The 21,267-nt window shown below is 42.3% G+C and overlaps 1 protein-coding gene across 7 annotated transcripts in view; it reads right to left on the reverse strand.

Moving 5' to 3' along the window:
- Positions 1-5,477: 5,477 nt before the first annotated feature.
- Positions 5,478-21,267, reverse strand: part of ATP8A1 (ATPase phospholipid transporting 8A1) — a 154,605-nt gene continuing 138,815 nt past the window's right edge. For all 7 annotated transcript variants that reach the window (XM_068137620.1, XM_068137617.1, XM_068137618.1 and 4 more), the window contains 4 exons: positions 14,225-14,313; positions 13,724-13,816; positions 6,749-6,840; positions 5,478-5,727 (listed from right to left, as the gene is read on the reverse strand). In XM_068137620.1, coding sequence (XP_067993721.1) covers positions 5,630-5,727; positions 6,749-6,840; positions 13,724-13,816; positions 14,225-14,313 — 372 coding nt within the window. In that variant the 3' untranslated portion in view covers positions 5,478-5,629. The remainder of the gene's footprint in view (positions 5,728-6,748; positions 6,841-13,723; positions 13,817-14,224; positions 14,314-21,267) is intronic.

The following is a 21,267-nucleotide window of genomic DNA, read 5'->3' on the forward strand; positions in this document are numbered from 1 at the left end:
AAAGCTAGCTTAGGTTTACAGAGATTGACTTTTATTCAGTGGGTGGGCATGGGCAGGAGGAAGAAGTGCCTCCTACTCTCACAGCCAAGGGACATAGAATTTATCACTGCTGCCTGGAAAAGAGGATGAGGTCTCCTTGTTCCCACTCCCATCATTCTTGTACTGCAAACATGGCATCACCACCAGAACGTGTTAGGGCTCTACTGTAGAGTAGAATAGACTGGAATAGGAATAGAATGGAATAGGAATAGAATAGGAATAGGATGGAATAGGAATAGAATAAGAATAGGATGGAATAGAAATAGAATAGGAATAGGATGGAATAGAAATAAGATGGAATAGGAATAGGATAGAATAGGAATAGGATGGAATAAGAATAGGATGAAATAGGAATAGGATGGAATAGAAATAGAATAGGAATAGGATGGAATGGGAATAGAATAGAATGGAATAAACCAGGTTGGAAAAGACCTTTGAGATCATCAAGTCCAACCTATTACCCAACAATATTTAATCAAGTAAGCTGTAATAGATTCCTGTGCTTCCTCTTTTGGGTTGTTGATATTCTCTCCCCCTCCCCCTCCCCTCCCCCCCAACTTTTTCTGGCCTTCACATACGAACTGAAAAAGCCATCTCAAAATGAAGTGTTTAAAAACCCCACACCCCTCAAAAACATCTTCTTCTTATTCATTTTACCTAAAAACCCCCCATAAACCCCCCCTTGGAATTCCTTAGTATTTGTGAAATGCTGCTTGTGATACATCCCATTTGAAAGAAATCAAACCCAAGAGCGATGAAATCTTCCTCGGAACTTGATCCCTGACATTTGCAACCAATCGATTCCACAAAGCTTCTTCGTTTAATGGCAAAGTTTATTCTTTTTGTGTTTGGGTTTGTTTTTTTTTTTTTTTTTAATCATTATTATTTTTTTTTAAACAATTAAAAGACAAAACATTTAAAATCTGCAGTTCAAAACATGCACATTCACCAAATAATGACATGTAACACTGCATAGAACCGAATGTGCTACTCAGAGAGAAGAGCTATTTATAAAACACAGTGCATCGAACATCCAGTGAAAACTAAACCTGAGGAGCTACCATAAACACCGAGTCAAAGGAAAATCTTCACTCATGCAGCTTCAGAATTTCCACGACAGTTTCAGCAGGAATGGCTTAGTGGAGCTGTGAGAAAAACCAACAACAAAACCCTCGCTTTACCGCGAACGCAGATTTTTTGCTCCTGCGGACTGACTGCTCTCCGCAGCGGTTCGTACGATTTGAACGCTGAGGAACCCGAATGAACAACTAGGTTGGAAGTCAAAAAATGAAAACTGAACCCCAATATCAATGCATTTATGGCTGCTTCTATTCTAGAATAAAGAAACACCATAAAATATGATTAAAAAACCCGAACAGACAAACAAACAAACAAACCAAACCACAAACCAAGAAAACCACTAAACTTGTTCTGGTCACGGCTTTGCAATTACAAATCACTCTCTCCATGGAAATGCTTTCATTTAGGTTAAAGAATCAACCCTCTAAAGTGCCCAGTTTTGCACAGCATTGCTTAGATGAGAAGTCCTTAAATGCTCAAAACCCAGCCCAGGCAAAGCCCACGTCGTGGAGTCACGGTTTGCATAAGCAGGAACCAGGTTTGGAATGCTAAAATATTCCTTTGTTTAATAAAGATCCATTGGTTAACAGCTGAGGAAACCAGGAGAGTGAGGGCAGGGGGGAAGTGGGGACGGGGGGTGGGGAAGGAGAAATTCATTTGTTGAGTTTTGTTACCAGTGAAAACCAGCCAGTACCAAGGAAGTCGAAGGGGCAGAGTCGTTTTGCGGGCGCAGCGCTATCTTCCTCCAGATATTACGAGCAGACATTTTAACAAAGGCATTACAAAAACCAGGGAACAGCAACCACCATGCATTGCCTCAGAACACTTAAATATTGCCTCATGCAGACAGAATGATAAATTCATCAGTACTACAAGTGCTTTTACATAACACATAAGAGGGAAAAAACCAAACCAAGGGGGGGAAAAAAACCCACCAACTTCTCTCCTTCCATTTGACACATTCCAAATCATTCGTCATCCAAGATGGGTTTGAACGCGACAGAGAAGCCTCGAGACACTTAATGCACGTCTTGGTGACACAGTGGCTTTGATGGATGCAGGTGGAGGACGTCTAGGAATCCTCAGCTCTCTCTCAAAAGTGTTTCACAATGTTTGTATCTGATCACTGCATACAAACAGGACGAGGGCCGAAGTGTAAACCCGCGGGAACCGCTTCGCGAAGGAGAAGTAGGAAAGATTAAGGAAGTGGCAAGAGAAAACGATCCCAAATACCAATTAGCAAGAGGTTTGCTCACATGTGTTGCCCATCCCTTAATTCTTTTGAATCATTTATAATGTATGTATAGATTGCAAAAACAATCCAGCAGCAGTTATTTATATGAGATACACTGATGGCTGAGAGCACTGGCTCCACTTCTTTTGGGTTTGGTTTTGGGTGGAGGTCTTTAATCCCAGCTAGCAATTGTTATGCAGCGCACACAAACCAGATGGAGAAGTCCAAGTGAATTCTGTATTTAATACAAATTTGAATTCTCAAACAATAAGAACAGGCATTGTTAGGAGCCATTTTTTTTTGCCTAATCTGTTTTTTTTACCCCCCCCTCTTTAAATACACAATCCCCTCATTTCACACAAAGCTACAACGGACTAACAGGATGGGAAGAGATTCTAGTCCTCAACATGCAAATAAAGTGCATATTGTATACCTGACCTGCTTTAAAAATGGGCACACAGAGCTAAGATGATCTGGTATTTAAAAATGGAATTGTAGGAAACCTAATTGTCTTATTTTTTTCTTCTTCTTTAAACTATTTTCAAGAAATTGATATCCTCCAACCACTAATTGCCAGAAAAAAATATGGGGCCAGGAGGGGAAAAACCAAACCAAACCAAACCAACACAACCATCAGGAGTCATACAAATGAAAAATCCACTCTGTCAAATACTCCTTCAAATCCTGTGAAGATGCAAAGGTGAAGTGCTGGGATGAGGAAAATCTTAAAACTCTTGAAGCTACAGTCTGAGTTGAGAGCTGTTTCAGCTGCTTTCTTCCTTTTCAAGCAGAATTAAGCTGGGGGATGTACTGAGTGTTATTCTCCAGAGCCTGGATTGCAGTGGTGGGACAGAATTTTGTTACATAGGGGGAATAAAAGAACCATGTAAATGTCTAAATATTGGACAATATAGTCTAGTCCTCACACCCTTTTTTTTTATCCCCCCTGCAAAATTGAATCATTTAAACCAGAAGAATTCCCCAATGATAATACTACTAAAAATTTACCCATGAAGAGAACATGTAGAGCTTGAGTCACTTGATATATGAGCTAAGTACATGGAAAGATTCTAAAGGAGCCAACAGTGTCATGCTTAATTTCAGAAATGTTTTGAAGTTGGTCATTGTCCTTGGATGACAGAAAATAGGGATTCCCATTTTAGGAAAGGGGCATGCCCCCAAATTTTTTCTTGCCTTAGGTCAAGTGATTTGGCCCTCCCATATTGATCCATCTATTTATCTATGCCTGCAATGGCTTTTCTGAAGGCAGTTCTTGTCTGCATGACTGACTGGCAGTACTGTTTCTAGTGGGATACGTTCCCTTTGTCCCTGTGCCCTCTGTTTTCTGTTTAAAGATCACTCCAGGAAAGTGAGAGGAAGACATTGCATAACATGCATATGAAATGCAGGCTGCCTCCCCATTGATAGGCCTTCCTAAATATGTACTTTCATACACTGCCTTTTGTTGGGCTTTTCACGTGGAAGTTTCTCTTGGAATGGAGTGTAAGAAACTTAGAGCAATAAAGTTATCTGGTAAGGGTTTAGCTAGATGAAAGGCAAAGAGGTAAAGTCAACCCTTCTTGAGTACAGGACTAGTGAAGAAGGGCAGAGAAAAGATGGGATTGGGTGACTGGTTACTTTTAAGTTGAAAGTCGATGGAGGGTGAAGAGGAAACTCTTAGTTTGGCAGAACGCTGGGGTTATCATTGTTCTGATTTTCCATCTAAGTTGATCTCCAAAGGAAAAAAAACAAACATCCAAAAGATCATTTCTGTGTAATAGAGAGCAATGTAACTGAACTCTGCTACTACAGAAAAAAAATGGATTTCAAATGGCATTATGGTGGCTTTTAAACCACAGAATTAAACACAGACGAAGAAGCTACAAGATTTACCCAAATCCTGAAGTTCGTGTAGCTTTTCTTAGCTTAAAACCTGATGAGTTTTGAGTGGCAAGCTGAAAAACACCAAATGTAACTACTTAAATAAAAGTTATCACAATGTTCTCATTTAAAACCTCCCTCCTTTTTTTGTTTTGTTGTTGTTTTCTTCTGTTTTTTTTTCTCCAAGGTACAGGAGTGCATCTCTTCCCTGCAGTCGCTTCCTCTCCATCGTTCCTTAAAGGTGAGAGCACACAGGTATTCTGCACCAGTAAGCTGCAAAGAGGCTGCTGCAATGCATTTCACACCTTTATAGGAAGTGGCTTTAGTGCAAATAAAACAGTACATACCACAGACTAGCCAAGGGCAGGCTTTGCTCTGTATTCCAGTGCCCACCTTTCAAAGGATTTCAGTATAAAAACGCTGAGAATTCGGATTAGTCTCTAAAAATAAGTGGAAACAAACCTTCTGTAGAAGCTACAATAGAGAAGCAGATACGACTTAAGCATGGCAAAACCCAATCAACTTGAAGTTTGCTAAAGGGAAGTAAGGCAGAGCAATTGTTAAAAATGGAACAAGATAGTACTTTGCACTCAGTTTTACAAGGTGGCAGCAGCCGGTTTCAACAGATGCAATACTGAGTGAAAAAGAAGGGAGAAGCTTGTATAAGGCCAGAGGTGCAAAGACTCGCAGTTTTGAAAGCAAATGCCACAAAGGCCACTCTAATTTTTGACTCACTGTACTATCTCTCTCCTCAAGTGCAGAGACTCAGGCATGCAGTTCTGAGATCAGGCCTGGAGCTGATTTCCTTTCGAATGGTTTCTAACAACAGGAAACATTTACGGAACTTCTTTGGCAAACGTTTTTAGGTTAATTTGACACAAATGCCCATAAACATCTTGACTCAAAACCTTTCTCAAAGAAGGTGAATTAACACCATTAAGATACTACTCTATTTTTGTTTTTCAGCACTTGTTGAAATCAAAGGCTTGTTATCAACTGTATTTAAAACACACTAACACTGAAAAACCTTCACGGACGCTAACGGTCTGTCAATGCAAAGGTACGTTCAGCAATCTGACCATTGCCCTCCCAGTGTATGACCAGTATTGATCCAACTTCATTGGAAAATGAGCAAGCTGGCAAGATACAAGGGAAATTCCAATCTGTTTACAAAGGCTAAGCAAATACTTGTTAAAAAATTTGGAGATGGTGTGTTACAGTATAGTTGCACAGTGCTTATGTCTACTGAATACACAAATCCAAACTTTATGGAACAAGACCATCATAGATCTTTAAATCTCTGATAACTGGGCCATGGTTGCAATTCCCAGTAAAGATCTAGCAGCCTGTCTCACAAAAGTTACAAATAAGGCCTAAAGCTCCAGTTGTGTTCCTTCACCATTCCTCAGGCCTTTGTTTTGTGGTATCGTAAGCCCTTATTACTTCAGACTGGGAAACGATTCCATTTTCATCTTGAGAGAAGGCGTAGCCATCTGCAGAGAGGAGAACCAGAAACCAATTAAGTTTTAATCAGATCTTTTAGTTAAAGCTTTAATAAAAACAGCTTAACAAAGGTCAGTAGAGGGTAATCAATCTCTTTTCAGCAATTAGTAGGTAGAAAACCCATCACAGAATCACAGAATCACCAAGGTTGGATAAGACCTCAAAGATCACCAAGCCCAACCTGTCACCACAGACCTCATGACTAAACCACGGCACCAAGTGCCACGTCCAATCCCCTCTTGAACACCTCCAGGGACGGTGACTCCATCACCTCCCTGGGCAGCCTATTCCAATGGCTAACTACTCCCTCATCATTCTGATTCTTAGGTAATTTTGCAGTCATAAACCAGTGGAAATCTGTGCAGCATCTCAGCATGAAGAGAACTCTACCAACAGGCAAAGAACGTGGTCTGCTGTGTTTAGGATACTACACCTTTACTATAAACAAATGCACTGGAAGGTAGAATCATAGAATGGGCTGCCTTGGTTCACTAGACTAATTGAAGACTTTCATTTGTAAAGAACACAGTTTGTTTTACTTTCTCTTTTTGCTGCATGCAGGAACAATCAGCAGCTGTCACAGAACGTTTCCAAACAGTAGAGCTGATACCTGTTGCAATATTCAGTGATTCTGTGATATTAAATGGTTTCTCCCAAAAGTTACTCAACAGTCCCCTATTCCTTATCTATTAAACATGTGAATATGAAACATAGAATTATAGAATCAGAGAATCATAGAATGGTCTGGTTTGGGAGGGACCTCCAAAGGTCATCCAGTCCAACCCCCTCTGCAGTCAGCAGGGACATCCTCAACTAGATCAGCGTTGCCCAGAGTCCTGTCCAGCCTCACCTTGAATATCTCCAGAGAAAGGGCCCCAATCACCTCCCTGGGCAACCTGTTCCAGTGTTCTACCACCCTCAGAATAAAGAACTTGTTCCTAACATCCAATCTAGAACTTCAGTTCTATATAATTAATGGCTACTGGGTTTTATTTGCCAGGGGACACTCACGAAGTAAGTTCTGCTGCAGCGAGTCGGAGCGGTACAAATTCACGTGGTTCTTCTTAAAAACATTCTTCAGCAGCTGGGCTCTTTCACTTAAGCTAGAAAGAAAAATGGAGAGGTGTGAAAAACATTTACTTACTTATCACAGGATCCTCTTATCTTTGAGTGTGGGAGATGGGAATTAAGTTTTAAATGAAGAATGCCCATTTGCCTTTTTCATTTTTAGTTGCATCCAAACGAATTATTAAGAGAATGATTACAAGCATGTGCAAGGGCAGATGATGAGGTCCAGATACCTGCTAATGTTTTTACTCATTGCAGTACAGGCAAAATATCTGTCTGAAGCACTGTTGTGTGCTAACATTACAAAGAAATCAGTAATATTGTGAGCATTTGAGTGTGACTCCTTTAGAAACGTGTAAAGGGAAGGCACTGGCTGCCTTGACACAACATGGCCTGATCCATGCCAGGCTAAATTACAGTGCTCAGCCTCTACTGACACAGTACCCCAAAAGGATGGGGAAAAAAAATGGATGGAAAGCCACATCTGTGGTCATCAGCTGTGTGTATGGAAACACACTGCTTCCATCAGAAGTGTTCTAGCAAGGTGTGTTCCTCATGAAACTCTAGAAGGTGTTTTTCCTGGAGATTGTACCCAAGTAATAGATTATGTTTACTCCTAGAGGTTGGTCACTTCAGCCCATCTGCCTACTCAGTGGTCCTGACTGTTGTGTTATGTGTTTATTGTGCTTTAATGTGATCCAAGTGGCTCTCCATTCAGCCCAGCTAGGGAACAGGAGCATTAAACACTTTTGACACTGAGACTCGAGCATCTGAGTACTGTAAACTGTAGTGAATGAAGTAGTGAATGTGTCAGGTTTACTTACCATGCACCTTTCTTACACTTAAAGTTCTCTCAGACAGGATCCTATGTTACTACATAAATCACAGACTCATAGAATGGTTTGGGTTGGAAGGGACCTCCTTAGGTCATGCAATCTAACCCCTCCCAGCAGCAAGCAGGGACATCCCCAAGCAGATTAAGCTGCTCAGAGTCCCATCAAGTCTGATCTTAGCTCAGAAGGCATGCAAAATCTGACAGTTTTGACAACACATTCAAAGATGTGCAAGGGACTATATGAAGAAACACAAACACTTCAGTTTCCCCTAGATTTGACAACCACTGTGAATGAGAGCTTGTGTTTCAGAGAAATCCCAATCTAACATTTAAGCAGTGCTGAAAATTCCAGGCCCTCCCCATGTGAACTGGACTAAAAATGAGCTTGTTTAAAAGGGGGGAAGAAGAGGAAAAAAAAGGATCTCATGTTTATTCTTGGCACATAGTGATTTGATTTTGCCATAGTTTTGCTAGATTAGCAAAGTTGTCTAAAGTGTAAGGATATGAGAAGGGTAAAAGATTTCTCATGCTTATGTTAAGTGATTTTTTGATCAGCCAAATGACTTTTCAGTATTATTGTTCATTAGGGGAACAGATTTAGCTTCTGAAGCTACTGACCAGAGTAAGTGGTGCAAGGAATGGAACTAGATGACTTCCTTTACTAGGTTAGAGTCTAAACCATTAAATCAGAAGTGCTCAGTCTTTCCTCAGTGAGCATATACTTCTCAGATATGAAGTGAACCGCTGTCTTAAACTGGAGAGACTAATGGTCTCCCTCCCCTTTCTGTTCCACTCCAGTCTGGTGGCTAAAGCATACACCAGGAAGTAAGAGCTTGGTTCTTCTGTGTTGGAAGAGGAACACAAACTTATTATTCCCACATCCATAGAGGAATGCTGTTCAGTCTGGAGAAGAGAAGGCTCCCAGGTGACCTAATTGTGGCCTGCCAGTATCTGAAGGGATCCTACAGGAAGGCTGGGGAGGGACTTCTCAGGATCTCAGGCAGTGATAGGACTAGGGGGAATGGAATGAAGCTGGAGGTGGGGAGATTCAGGCTGGATGTGAGGAGGAGGTTCTTCACCATGAGAGTGGTGAAGCCCTGGAATGGGTTGTCCAAGGAGGTGTTTGGGGCCCTGTCCCTGGAGGTGTTTAAGAGCAGGCTGGATGAGGCTCTGGGCAGCCTGATGTAGTGTGGGGTGTCCCTGCCCATGGCAGGGGGGTTGGAACTAGCTGATCCTTGTGGTCCCTTCCAACCCTGACTGAAACTATGAAACTATGAAATCAGCAAACTTCTAGGAAACTTTTGTTTGTTTTGGACTGATGTTACTCTCCATTAAAGAAATTAACTGACTAAAAGCACAGCAGGCAGGCCTGTTCCAGCATTATTGGTACCATCACTATTCTTTGCCTGCGTCCTAGCAGGCAAATATGCAGATTGCCTAAATTGTAAGGCCTGAAAACAGTGCCCCAAGTTGTACAGGAACACGAAGCACTCACATTTCATAGTTTATGTGTAATGAAGTTTCCACTGCACAGATCTGATTGCTGCTACAGAAATACAAATAAAGTAGGAAATACATTGGGGAACAGTGCTCCCAGCTATTCAGGTATTAAATTCTACTTTATTCCTAGACTTGAAGAAATACTGCAGGCTCTTCATTATGAATCACCCTTCTGCCATTCCAAAGCATGTTTGAAATTCTCCAAGTGAAGTCGAGAAGAGATGGATGCATAATTAACCCATGATAAATTGCAGCAACCAAATGCCAATATGGCAAGCAGAATATCAACTCTTTTTGAAGACAAAAATGTATACATTTACAGGCATCTCCTTTACACACACACACACACAAATGACTACATTGTGTATTTCTGACAAATGACTTGGCTGATCTAAAACTAATTTCCAAGTGGACTGAGTGAAAAACCACTATGGCGCAGCAGACATAGGACAACTCTCCAGAGATGCTTCCAAAAGTTGGGGCTGTTCCTCATGTTATTGTTAGTCTATGTAGTATCCAGCCCAGTAAAAATATTTTTGTAGTAAGCAGTAATAGTGTTGGTTTTGCTTCAGCAGCATATAGCAGAAACCCTGGGTTTGGACCATGGTTTACATGCAACATTCATTCCATTTATATACAAATGACTTTCACCTCAGTCATTCCAATTTGAAGCACGAGTGGCTCTGTGGCATTTCAGTTACAATGGCTCCAATGATAGAAATCATACTCCTTTTTTTTTTGGCACAAATTTGTTATTCCACTGAAGCTGCTCTATTCTTGATGCTACCAAAGCACTCAATACGTGAAACTTAACTCTCTGCTGGAAAGTGACCATGCAAAATTCTCACCTTCTTGCTCAAGAGCTATTCTTACTTAACTGATAAATACATGTGATGAAACCAATTTCCATGTCTTGCCTACAGAAGAACAGAATAAAGGTATTTTGTGACAGTTTGGGGGGAAAAAAAGTGATTACACACCCTTAAACATACTAAAACAGCTGCATATGGTAGAATGGCTTAGGTTGGAAGAGGCCTTAGAGATCACCTGCCCCAACCTCCTGGCCATGGGTAGGGACACCTCTGAACTAGGCTTGGCTGCTCAAGGCCTCATCCAACCAGGCCTTGAACACCCCCAGGGAGGGAGAAGGCATCCACAACCTCCCTGGGCAACCTATTCCAGAGTTGCACCACCCTCATGCTGAAGAACTTCCTTTGTGAATAGGTTGGACTCGATGATCTCGAAGGTCTTTTCCAACCTGGTCTGGTCTGGTCTGGTCTGGTCTGGTCTGGTCTATTCTATTCTATTCTATTCTATTCTATTCTATTCTATTCTATTCTATTCTATTCTATTCCATTCCACTCCATTCCATTCTACTCCATTCCATTCCATTCTACTCCATTCCATTCCATTCCACGCCATTCCATTCCATTCCATTCTATTCCATTCCATTCCATTCCACGCCATTCCATTCCATTCCATTCCATTCCATTCCATTCCACGCCATTCCATTCCATTCCATTCCATTCCATTCCATTCCATTCCATTCCATTCCATTCCATTCCAAGATCAGTCTAAACCTACTCTCCCCTCAGCTTATAACTGTTCCCCCTTGTCCCATTGCTAGATACTCTTATGACAAGCCCTTCTGCAGCTTTCCTGTAGGATCCCTTCAGGTATTGGAAGACAGCACCAAGGTCCCTCCAGGACCTTAATCTTATGTTATTTTGGCACATCATGAGAACATGCCTTCCTCTGCTATGACACAAAAAGGCACTTCCAGGAGGAATGCACACCAGAAAAATATTGTTTGGTGCTGAAGAACACAGAGCAAATGTTTCAAAAACTATTATTCCTGCATGAAAAGCACTGCAACTGAAGACAAAGAGTCACATCCACATACTTAAAACCGATGCAGAGGATGTTCTTTACCCATTTAACTGCTTTGCACTGGTATCTAATTAATCCAGGCTTCTACAACTCAGGAGACTCAAAAATGTTTACAATAATTCAATCAAATTTCTGAAGTAAATCAGTTCATCAGATCATTTCTTTAACAAAGAAGACTTTCCCCATAAAGGGTGAGGTTTTAGCTATATTACCTGTTTGGAGATACAGCTGAAAAAGAAATCATGGAGGGAATAAATCTTTTAAGAGATATTAAGATATTGGCAGAACAAGAGCACACAGTCTCAGGCTGGGGCAGGGAAGGCTTAGGCTGGATGTTAGGAAGAAATTCTTCACAGAAAGAGAGGTTGGCCATTGGAATGTGCTGGCCAGGGAGGTGGTGGAGTCACCATCACTGGAGGTGTTTAGGAAGAGACTGGATGGGGTGCTTGGTGCCATGGGTTAGTAGATTAGATGGTGTTGGGTGATAAGTTGGACTCGATCTCAAAGTTCTCTTCCAACCTGGTTAATTCTGTATTTCTGTATAAGATGTCTAGCATCCATTGATCTGCAGGTCTAAAAATAACTTTGTGGGGAAGGAATGGATCTGAGAAAGGCATTCTAGCAGGTAACTGAAGCACCATTGTGAACCCCCCAGAGCTACTGAATTGTGGGACTGAAATATAATGACCGAGCCAGTGGTGAAAACACCAAATTCTTCTTACCTAACTAAGAAGGGACATGCAAGACATCCTGTAAGATGAAGGAAGAGCACACTGTCTAGACAGCTGAAATAAAGGTAGCTGAGTTTGGGAATACAAGAGAAGTCTTGGGAATTCAAGTATGGAATACTAAAAAAGGTACATTACCCTAATTTCTTTTACCTCCACAAGATGTTCCCCTTTTAGTAGTGTCTAGTACTAATGTCTGGGGTTTTGTTTTCCTTCTTTTTTCTCTGTAAATCATTCCTCCACACCTTTTGCTCTTTGCAGAAGAGCACACAGCACAGATTGTGTCTGGCTCAAAGCTCAGCACATTGACAGATGACTTGGTTCATTTATAAGAAGATCTTGCCTTGGAGCTGCCTAAGTGAGTGCTGCCACATGAGAGGCATCCATAAAATAACTTTAGAACATCTTTAAAGGTGAGAGAGTCTCACAAGCACTAGTTTGGTCTTGCAGTGCTTAAGGAAAAGTATGCTCCATGCAGGAATTGTCATCAGCATAGAGGATTCTGGAGCACTTCCAGTTGAAGCTGCTGCCACAAAACCAGCATATAGACCCTGCTGTGGGGGACACTATATAGGTATGTGTTCCTGTGTAGCCCACCACACTAGATTAAGTGTTCTAGAGATGGTGGGATGAATTTCTCAGCTTCACAGTGCCTCCTCTGGTATTTGTCTATGGTACTGGGGAAGAACTACTCCACTGGAGACAAAACATTCTCGTGAAAGTGATTTCTAGGAAAGAAAATGAAAAGTAAGAGCAAGCACTCATGTGAGCTGGATATTTCACCCATTAGAAATGGTGGTAATCAGCTTGGTATCCAATGTAATATGGTCACAAACTGGTAAATCCTGGTAAGCTGACACCCAAAGAACTGGAGGAGGGATACAGTATGATGGAAAGACAAAGGGAACTTAAATATCTTTATGAACAGAAGGTGTTTCCTGAAAATGGAACTTACAGTAAAGTGAAGTGGCTGTTTCTGCTCGTTCTGGTCTAACTTGGTAGGAAAAAAGCTTTCTTGGCTAAGCCCTTTGCCATGAAGATAGTAAAATCCCAGCAGCGCAAAGGCAAGAAAGAACAGGAAAATCAAGTATCCATAGTTTTGGCTGGTTTTAGACTTCACAAAACTGATGGAAATGAAGACAAGGAAAGAAAGCTCCAGCCCAGCCAAATGGCCCTTAGTGAGCTGCAAGGCAGAGAGAGGGGGGCTTTGTCATCTCACACTCCATTCAACAAGGGCTTGCTACAAGTTCAGCCAGGGTTAAAAAGACCTCAGCATTTCAGTGCACACCTTTACCCTGAGTTCACACACAGAAAAATTGTCCAGTTGTTGAGTTTTCATCTTCTCCTTTTTCCAACTACCTGCCTGAGCCACGAAGGAGGATGTAACAGGGGAAATTTTGTGGAGTTTTGAGTTTAACATACATGAGGTAAGAAATTTGTCAGATTTGTTTGCTCTGGACTGGCTTTAGATACAAAGCCAGCTTGCTCTACTTAATTCCATTCAAATCCTAGACAGATTTTGTTCTTTTCCTTCGTGGTGCCAAGCAGGATTTAAAACTTAATTTTATTGTTGCTTTCTGCTTAGGCACAGTTTATAACCATGCCAGTGAATCAGGCAGGTTTAAACTCACTTTGTATTCTTGCTGACAATGTCTAAAGTGACAGAAGGAAAATAATACCTTAGGTTTATCCTAGATATAATTACCACAAACACAACACTCAGGTATGAAGAAGGACATCAGTTAAAACCTTTGGTCAAAGCTGTACCTAAGCATATGGGAAAAACCCACATAAAATATGCTCAGTGGACCTGAAACCTCTTTACAGATGGCCTGCAGTTTATATGGATTTTCAAAAACAACCTTTTGGCTTTGATAGGTGGAGAAGGCTGAAAAGATTTAGCTGCCTGCTTGTTTGGGGTTTCTTCTGTTTAAAAAGACAACAACCTGCTGGTTTTTACAGTACCTCTTGCCATGCACAACTGCCCCAGGATCCTCAGACTTTGCTTCCAACTCCTGAACTTCATCCACCAGTGTCTTAAAAGTAGCTCTCTTCACTCTGTAAGTAACACAAAATACTGCCAGATTTACTCTCCTTGAAAGCAAAAGAACAGGTTCTTTTAACGCTGCTAAAACCATCCCATTTACAAACCCATTTTCTCAGGGGGCTTAAAGTCAAGCTTTGCAAGAGGAAATATCACAAAGCAAGTCCAAATACTGCATTTTATCAATCATTCTTGCAAGTAAGGAACAACAAATATCTATGAAACAGACATAACAATTACTGCAACATTTCAAATGCTAACAACATTGGCAGTAAAAATTGGTCAAACCCAAACAAGGTAAAAAAACCCAATTTTAGATAGTCACCAGAGCTGATCTTAATTTGCTCTTCTTGTACTTGAGCTAGAGCTCACATTTAAAACTCAGTACTTTTTCCTCATAAACCTTGGCATTCTGTACTCACACTTTGTATACCACATCAAGAAGTAAAGCTGTCATAGGAATACACAGAAGTCCCATCCAAAACACTCCAGAGCTGAACATCATAGCTGCCTGCAAGGGTAAAAAAAAGAAAGCACAAAGTGTCATGATGCTATGACAAGGTAAAAACCCCACACACCTTAGAAAGAGCAATGGTTGAGGGCATCAAAAGCAAATTTAAGTGAACCATTCAAGACTCTCTAATGTGAGATGAAATTTTACTCCTTTCTAAACTCCCCCCCGAGTCGCCACGGAAATCCAGTAGATAGTAAACACTAATTCACGTTAAGAAGCTGGTAGAAGGATCTCACTGCTTAGCATTTTGAGAGAGGGGGGAATCTACCCCTCCACAACCCTGCTCTGCACCACTGTGCTGACTGCAGACATTTCCATTAAAATCAGATTTATGGAAAATCCTCCTCCCCGCCTCGCACCATCTTTGTCAGCAAGCCGCAAGCACAGCTTCTTATTTACAATCAACCAGGATTCTCTTATTTACAATCAACCAGGATTTTCTCATTTACAATCAACCTAAGCAGGATACAATGGCTCCTGCCCCTTGATATGGATGTGGGACGCTGTTAGATTCATTCTGAAATATAACACGGATCAAAGTTTTCCCCACCAGAACTCAGCGCGCCGCGGTTCCCACACCGCCACGGCCTCCTGGTCAACAAACTGCTTTAAGAGGGCACGCCAAGAAAACCAACTAATGACACAATTAGGGAAATATGCAACATATTGTTCAATGAAGGCCTTCCAGGTGAACGCATGGTGAAATATTTGTGTGCAAGATCATTGCTTTTAGCTGTGTGCTTGCTTTTTGTGCGCGCTGCTCTACATTAACGCGTCGGAGCTTCTCCTGTTCGTAACAACTAACCCTACGAGAAACTGGAACACACCCAAAAGCCAACCCAAACATCATAATGTATGGACATTCAAGGGGGAAAAATAACCATAATCCTTCAGTGCACCTATGTAATTCATTCAAGTATGTATATCAATAACATTATGGATGCAAGGAGCGTGATTAATACTTAATGAAGCACGCTGCTGAAATATTGTTTTGCAGCCGGTATTGAAAATACCTTTGTAATGTAATTAGATTGCACAGAGACTGAAAGCAACATTGCAGCGCAGTGATACCCTTTCAAATCCTTTGCTTCATTACTTGGGAGACCAATTTCATAATGAAACCTCAGCGTGCAACAAATAAACAAGCCAAAACTTTGCCACTATTAATTAGCAGACAAATGCAGGTAGCTTGCAGCAGCTGAAGGTTAGCTGCTGAATTCTGAACACATCAGAGCCCTACTTGATATGCTCATGTGTAAAACCAGAAGTGAATTATTTTCAGAACACAAATTTCCTCCTCGTGTAGGGTAAAAAAATAATAGGATGTGTTTACCTTGGTTTTGTATCCAGATTCCTACTGCCACCAATTAAAGAACTAAAAAGCATTAGATCTGAGAACCTGCTAAACTTTCCACAGCTGTGCTGAAAGGACATAGATACTGCCCTGAGATTCTGGCGATTTCTGCCAACAGCTGTCAGCGAAAGTGTAAACACTGAGCAGGGATAGGTTCGAAATAAACCCAGCCACATTTTCAACGGAGAAACAACAACCAACAACAAAAAAAAAGGCAAGAAAATGTTCTATCAGCGAGGAGTGAGAACGCATTAGCTCGGGCACTTCAGAAGCAAAAGATGACTTTTGACATACTTGATGAAACACTCATTTCCTTAACTAGCAGCTAATAGGAAACGTCCATCACTGCTGCATTTTGCAAGGTTTTTATAATTTAGTGGCAATTAGAGAGTTCCCTAAAAAAAAAAACGTAGGAGAAGCAGCAGGAACAAAACCAGAAAAGGACAAGCTGAAGTAATGACGACCTCGGTTTCCTATCGACAGCAACAACAACATTTCTTCTAGTTTATAAGACGCCAGCGAAAGAGCCGTCCTCGCCTTAGCCACCCCGTCCCAACTGTTTGCCGGTGAAACGGCAAAAAGTGATAATGTAGGTCTTAGGATGTTAATTCTGACCATTGTAATGCTAACGATGAGTGAAGGAGCAACTGGCGCCTACTATTCACTCTTATCCAGCCTTTGGCTTTACAAACACCAATTGAGGAAGAAGGGGGGGGGGGGGGAGAAAAACTTTTTCTGAGTCATATTTGAAAGCCTGTCAGATTTCTTCTTCTTTTTTTTTTTTCTGCTTTGTTTTGTTTTTCTTCTTTCTCCCCCTTCTTTTTTCCCCCCCCCTTTTACAGAGTTAATCCAAACCTAAAAGATTTAAAGCCGACATTCGCATTAAAGACAGAGGGCCCCTTTGTATTTTTTGGACGAAGAGGGGAAAAAATAAAATCCCACAGAGGTATTTCCTTCCTTTCTGTACAAGAAAACTCCCCCCACCCCCAAGCCCCCCCCGCTCCAACTCTGTAGAAAACATTTTTGTCTCTAACTTTTCACATCTCTCTACACACAGGCAGGTCATCTGGGAAATGGCAAACCAATCCTTTGCAGACAATGGCACTAACAGGAGCAGCCTGTTCTGGGGACGGACTCTGGCTGCCTCTGTTCGTGGTTTACAAATTGTTCCTAATGTGAGAGATTTGTGGTCTATGCCAAGTTCCCCCACCCCCCCACCCCCCCCCTTTTAGGCCTTGTGAAACCAAATGGAATCTGCCACAAAAGTGGCTCCCAGGGGAATTCAGAAGTAATCCAAAATGAGAGCTGGGAAGCCTAGTTTATTGTAGGACTTAAAAATCCTGGAGGGGAGGATAAATAATTTGCCGTCTGTGGGGCTCACGCTCGATATTGGGACTTCCTAGAGTGAATTAACATTGCTTAATAAGTGCATTGTCCAGAGTTTTATAGAAGTTCTTATTAAAAAAAACCAAACCAAAACCAACCAAAAAATGGGAGGTGGGGGTGGGGGGGAAATGCTGAGACTGACTCCCTCCTTTCATGGCTTAGTGGCAGATTAGAAATCCTGGCTGCGAAACATTTTTTAATGCGCCGATGAAGATGTACTGCTAAGAAACTACCTGCCAAAAGGAACAGACAGTATTGCCTTTCTCTTCACTATGAAGAAAATATTCTGTGCTCTGCCAAAACAGCTGCCTCAGATTTTAAAAGAGCCTTCTCAAAGAGAGAAAGGTGGAACTAACAGTAACATTCTTGCTGCTGGAAAGCTCGTGAAAGTCGTTTTCGGTTTTATCTGTTTCGGGTATCATCTAGGTAAGTGCCCTCTCCTTTTAAGATTCAGAACTGTTAAAGTAATATCTACTCAACACCACCAAACCAGCTACAGTTTCTCCTCTCAACAACCCATAAGGTCAGTTTTATTGGTTTTAGTTATCTGCATGTGTCTGCCTTCACACATGTCAAAGAACCTACTGCTGTATTTAACTGGATCTGCATTTAACTCCCAGTGCAGTGCAGCTCCAGTAAGTGTGTTCCTGTAATGCCCCCAGTCCTCCTTTGCTCCTTAAGAAACATCTAAGGATTCCTGTTAATTTTAGAAAAAAGTCAGGACTCTGCTTATTTCATAGAATCAATAAGGTTGGAAAAGACCTCAAAGATCATCAAGTCCAACCTGTTGCCCAATACCTGATGACTAACTGAACCATGGCTTCAAGTGCCACATCCAATCCCTTTTGGAACCTCCAAGGAGGGGGACCACATTACAACCTCTAACAACTGTCCCTGTGAAGAACTTCCTCTTCACCTCCAGCCTAAATTTCCCCTGGCACAGCTTGAGACTGTGTCTTCTTGTTCTGGTGCTGGTTGCCTGGGAGAAGAGACCAACCCCCACCTGGCTACAACCTCCCTTCAGGTAGTTGCAGAGAGCAATAAGGTCTCCCCTGAGCCTCCTCTTCTCCAGGCTAAACAATCCCAGCTCCCTCAGCCTCTCCTCACAGGGCTCGTGGTCCAACCAGTGCTGAGTACAGGGGCAGAATGACCTCACTGCTCCTGCTGGCCACACTGTTCCTCATGCAGGCCAGGATGCCATTGGCCTTCTTGGCCACCTGGGCACACTGCTGGCTCGTGTTCAGCTGGCTGTCAACCAGTAGCCCCAGGTCCCTTTCTGCTTGGCTGCTCTCAGACACTCTAACCCCAGCCTGTAGCACTGCATGGGGTTGCTGTGGCCAATGTATAGAACCTGGCACTTGGATGTGCTCAATCTCATGCCCTTGGACTTCGCCCATCTGTCCAACCTGTCAAGGTCTCTCTGCAGAGTTCTCCTACCCTCTAACAGATCAACACCTGTCCCCAGCAAGGTCTATGACATACAAGCTAGGAAAAATAACTTGGGAGGGGGGATGAAAATGTGGTAAAAAGATGGGAAAATGCCTTTTGCTGAAAAACTTCAGACTCTGAAGGAAGACCCTAGCTTTTTTGTTCAATTATTCTAAGTATTCTGGAAAACTCTATGTCAGATATGCTCTGTAAATACACAACAGTCCCTTGCTGAATATTTACCACTCCCATTGCTCCCCCCCCCAGAGAATCCAGAATGTTGGATAATATTTTCATCCAGATTGCTAATAAGAAGTGAAGCAAGTGAAAAAAACATATGAAACAACCACTGGCTAACTCAGCATCACTAGCCCCGATTTTAGCCATGGAGGAATGGCCATTTTCCAACAGCTTTGTGATAAACTGAGAATGGAGAGATTTGGGTTATTTGTTTACTATCTAGGGCTGAAGGCAATTTTTGGAAATACTGTTTGTCAGCTGAGCTGTCTGAAAGTTCCTCTTGGAAGCACAGCACAGTACTTCTCTTGTTTCACTGAAGGCCTTAAAGAGAATCATTGCTTTTGAAATTTTAGGGGCATTATTTACAACTCCCACCTCTAGCATTAAGGAAAAACACCAGGGCAATTTCCTTCAGCACACCACCACTTAAATTTATTTATTGTGCTGCATTCTGCTAAAGTTATTAAAATAGCACTCATCTGTTTTGAAAAATGCAAGAGACAAGTATCCATTAATAGCATCTCTTACAGCAGGAGGGACAAGGCAGCGGGACATAAGCCATAAGATCCTCGTAGAGAAGCTCTTTGTATGGGGCTCGATGAACAGACAATGAGGTGGAGTGAAAACTGAGGGTGGTGAGCCTCAGCACAAAGCCTAGCTGAAGGCCAGTAACTAACAGCAGCCCCCATAGGTCAATATTTATTTAGAATAAACCACATTTATTTAGAATAAACCAAACCAGGTTGGAAGAGACCTTCAAGATCATCGCGTCCAACCCATCAACCAATCCAACCCACCCAAACAACTAACCCATGGCACCAAGTACCCCATCAAGTCTCCTCCTGATCACCTCCAACAACGGTGACTCCACCACCTCCTTGGGCAGCCCATTCCAATTCCAACTGCAGTCTAAGCCTATTTAACATCTTCATTAAAGACCTGGAGGATTGGAGGTAGAGGTCCCCTAACATTCATAGTATCATAGTATCAGTCAGGGTTGGAAGGGACCACAAAGAGCATCTAGTTCCAGCCCCCCTGCCATGGGCAGGGACACCCCACACTAGATCAGGCTGGCCAGAGCCTCATCCAGCCTGGGCTTAAACACCTCCAGGGACGGGGCCTCAACCATCTCCCTGGACAACACATTCCAGGGCTTCACCACTCTCATGGGGAAGAACCTCCTCCTCACCTCCAGCCTGAATCTCCCCACCTCCAGCTTCATTCCATTCCCCCTAGTCCTATCAGTACCTGAGATCCTGAGAAGTCCTTCCCCAGCCTTCCTGTAGGCCCCCTTCAGATACTGGAAGGCCACAATTAGGTCACCTGGGAGCCTTCTCTTCTGCAGACTGAACAGCCCCAACTCTTTCAGTCTGTCCTCATAGGAGAGGTGCTCCAGCCCTCTGATCATCCTCATGGCCCTTCTCTGGACACCTTCCATTCTGTGATTCTGTGTACCCTCAGGAAGTTGGCTAATGACGCAAAACTGGGAAGAAGATACACCTTGAACTCCTGGTATTTTAGGATCTGTGTTTAAGATCAGAAGAATATAGACCCTAATTCCTACAATAAACTCAATAAGAGAAATTTTTAAGTGAATGAATCCACAGAAAATAAACCCCAAAATAATACGAAGGTAAATAATAAACAGTGTGAGGGGTCCCCGGCCATGGCAGGGGGGTTGGAACTGGCTGATCCTTGAGGTCCCTTCCAACCCTGACAATTCTACGATTCTAATGGTAAAATAGCTTAATTAATAAAAGAATATCTAAGTCTTGCTTCAGACTACTAAAAGACTCATAACTTGAAGCCCATCCCTGGAGGTGTTTAAGCCCAGGCTGGATGAGGCTCTGGCCAGCCTGATCTAGTGCGAGGTGTCCCTGCCCATCGCAGGGGGGCTGGAACTAGATGATCCTTGTGGTCCCTTCCAACCCTGACTCATTCTGTGATTCTATGATCTGCTACAGTATCTGAACTAGCCATGGATACAACATAATTAACACCTTGGATTATCACCCTTCTTTTATTACATATCCTTCAGTTTTACTGCCTACTTCTCCATTTTCCTCTCCTTCCTAAATCCCATTGCTTCTCTCACATTTGCCATCCACTTTCCCCCTCTAGGTTGTGTCTGCAGAAAGACAACGGTGAACTGACAGTTTTGATCTAAACAGCATCAATCAGGGGAATGGAAATGAAGTTTCCTGTGCTGGGACTTTGGAAAGAAAGGGAAAAAATAGTTTAAAACCTGGACTAGAAATCACAGAATCACCAAGGTTGGAGGAGACCTCACAGATCATCAAGTCCAACCTGTCACCCCAGCTCCCTCAGCCTCTCCTCACAGGGCTGTGCTCGAGGCCTCTCCCCAGCCTCGTTGCCCTTCTCTGGACACGTTCAAGTGTCTCAATGTCCTTCTTGAATTGGTTTATGGTTGACAAAAACATAACTGTTGTGTCCTCTGAATGTTGATTCTAAGGTTTTGTTGGAATTTTACTACAGAAATATTGCTCAGTTGCTATCCCCCAGATGCCAGTTACCAATCTCTA

Source organism: Melanerpes formicivorus, unplaced genomic scaffold (assembly GCF_026170545.1).
Source record: "Melanerpes formicivorus ecotype bairdi unplaced genomic scaffold, bMelFor1.0.p_v2 SCAF_4, whole genome shotgun sequence".
Lineage (NCBI taxonomy): Eukaryota > Metazoa > Chordata > Aves > Piciformes > Picidae > Melanerpes > Melanerpes formicivorus.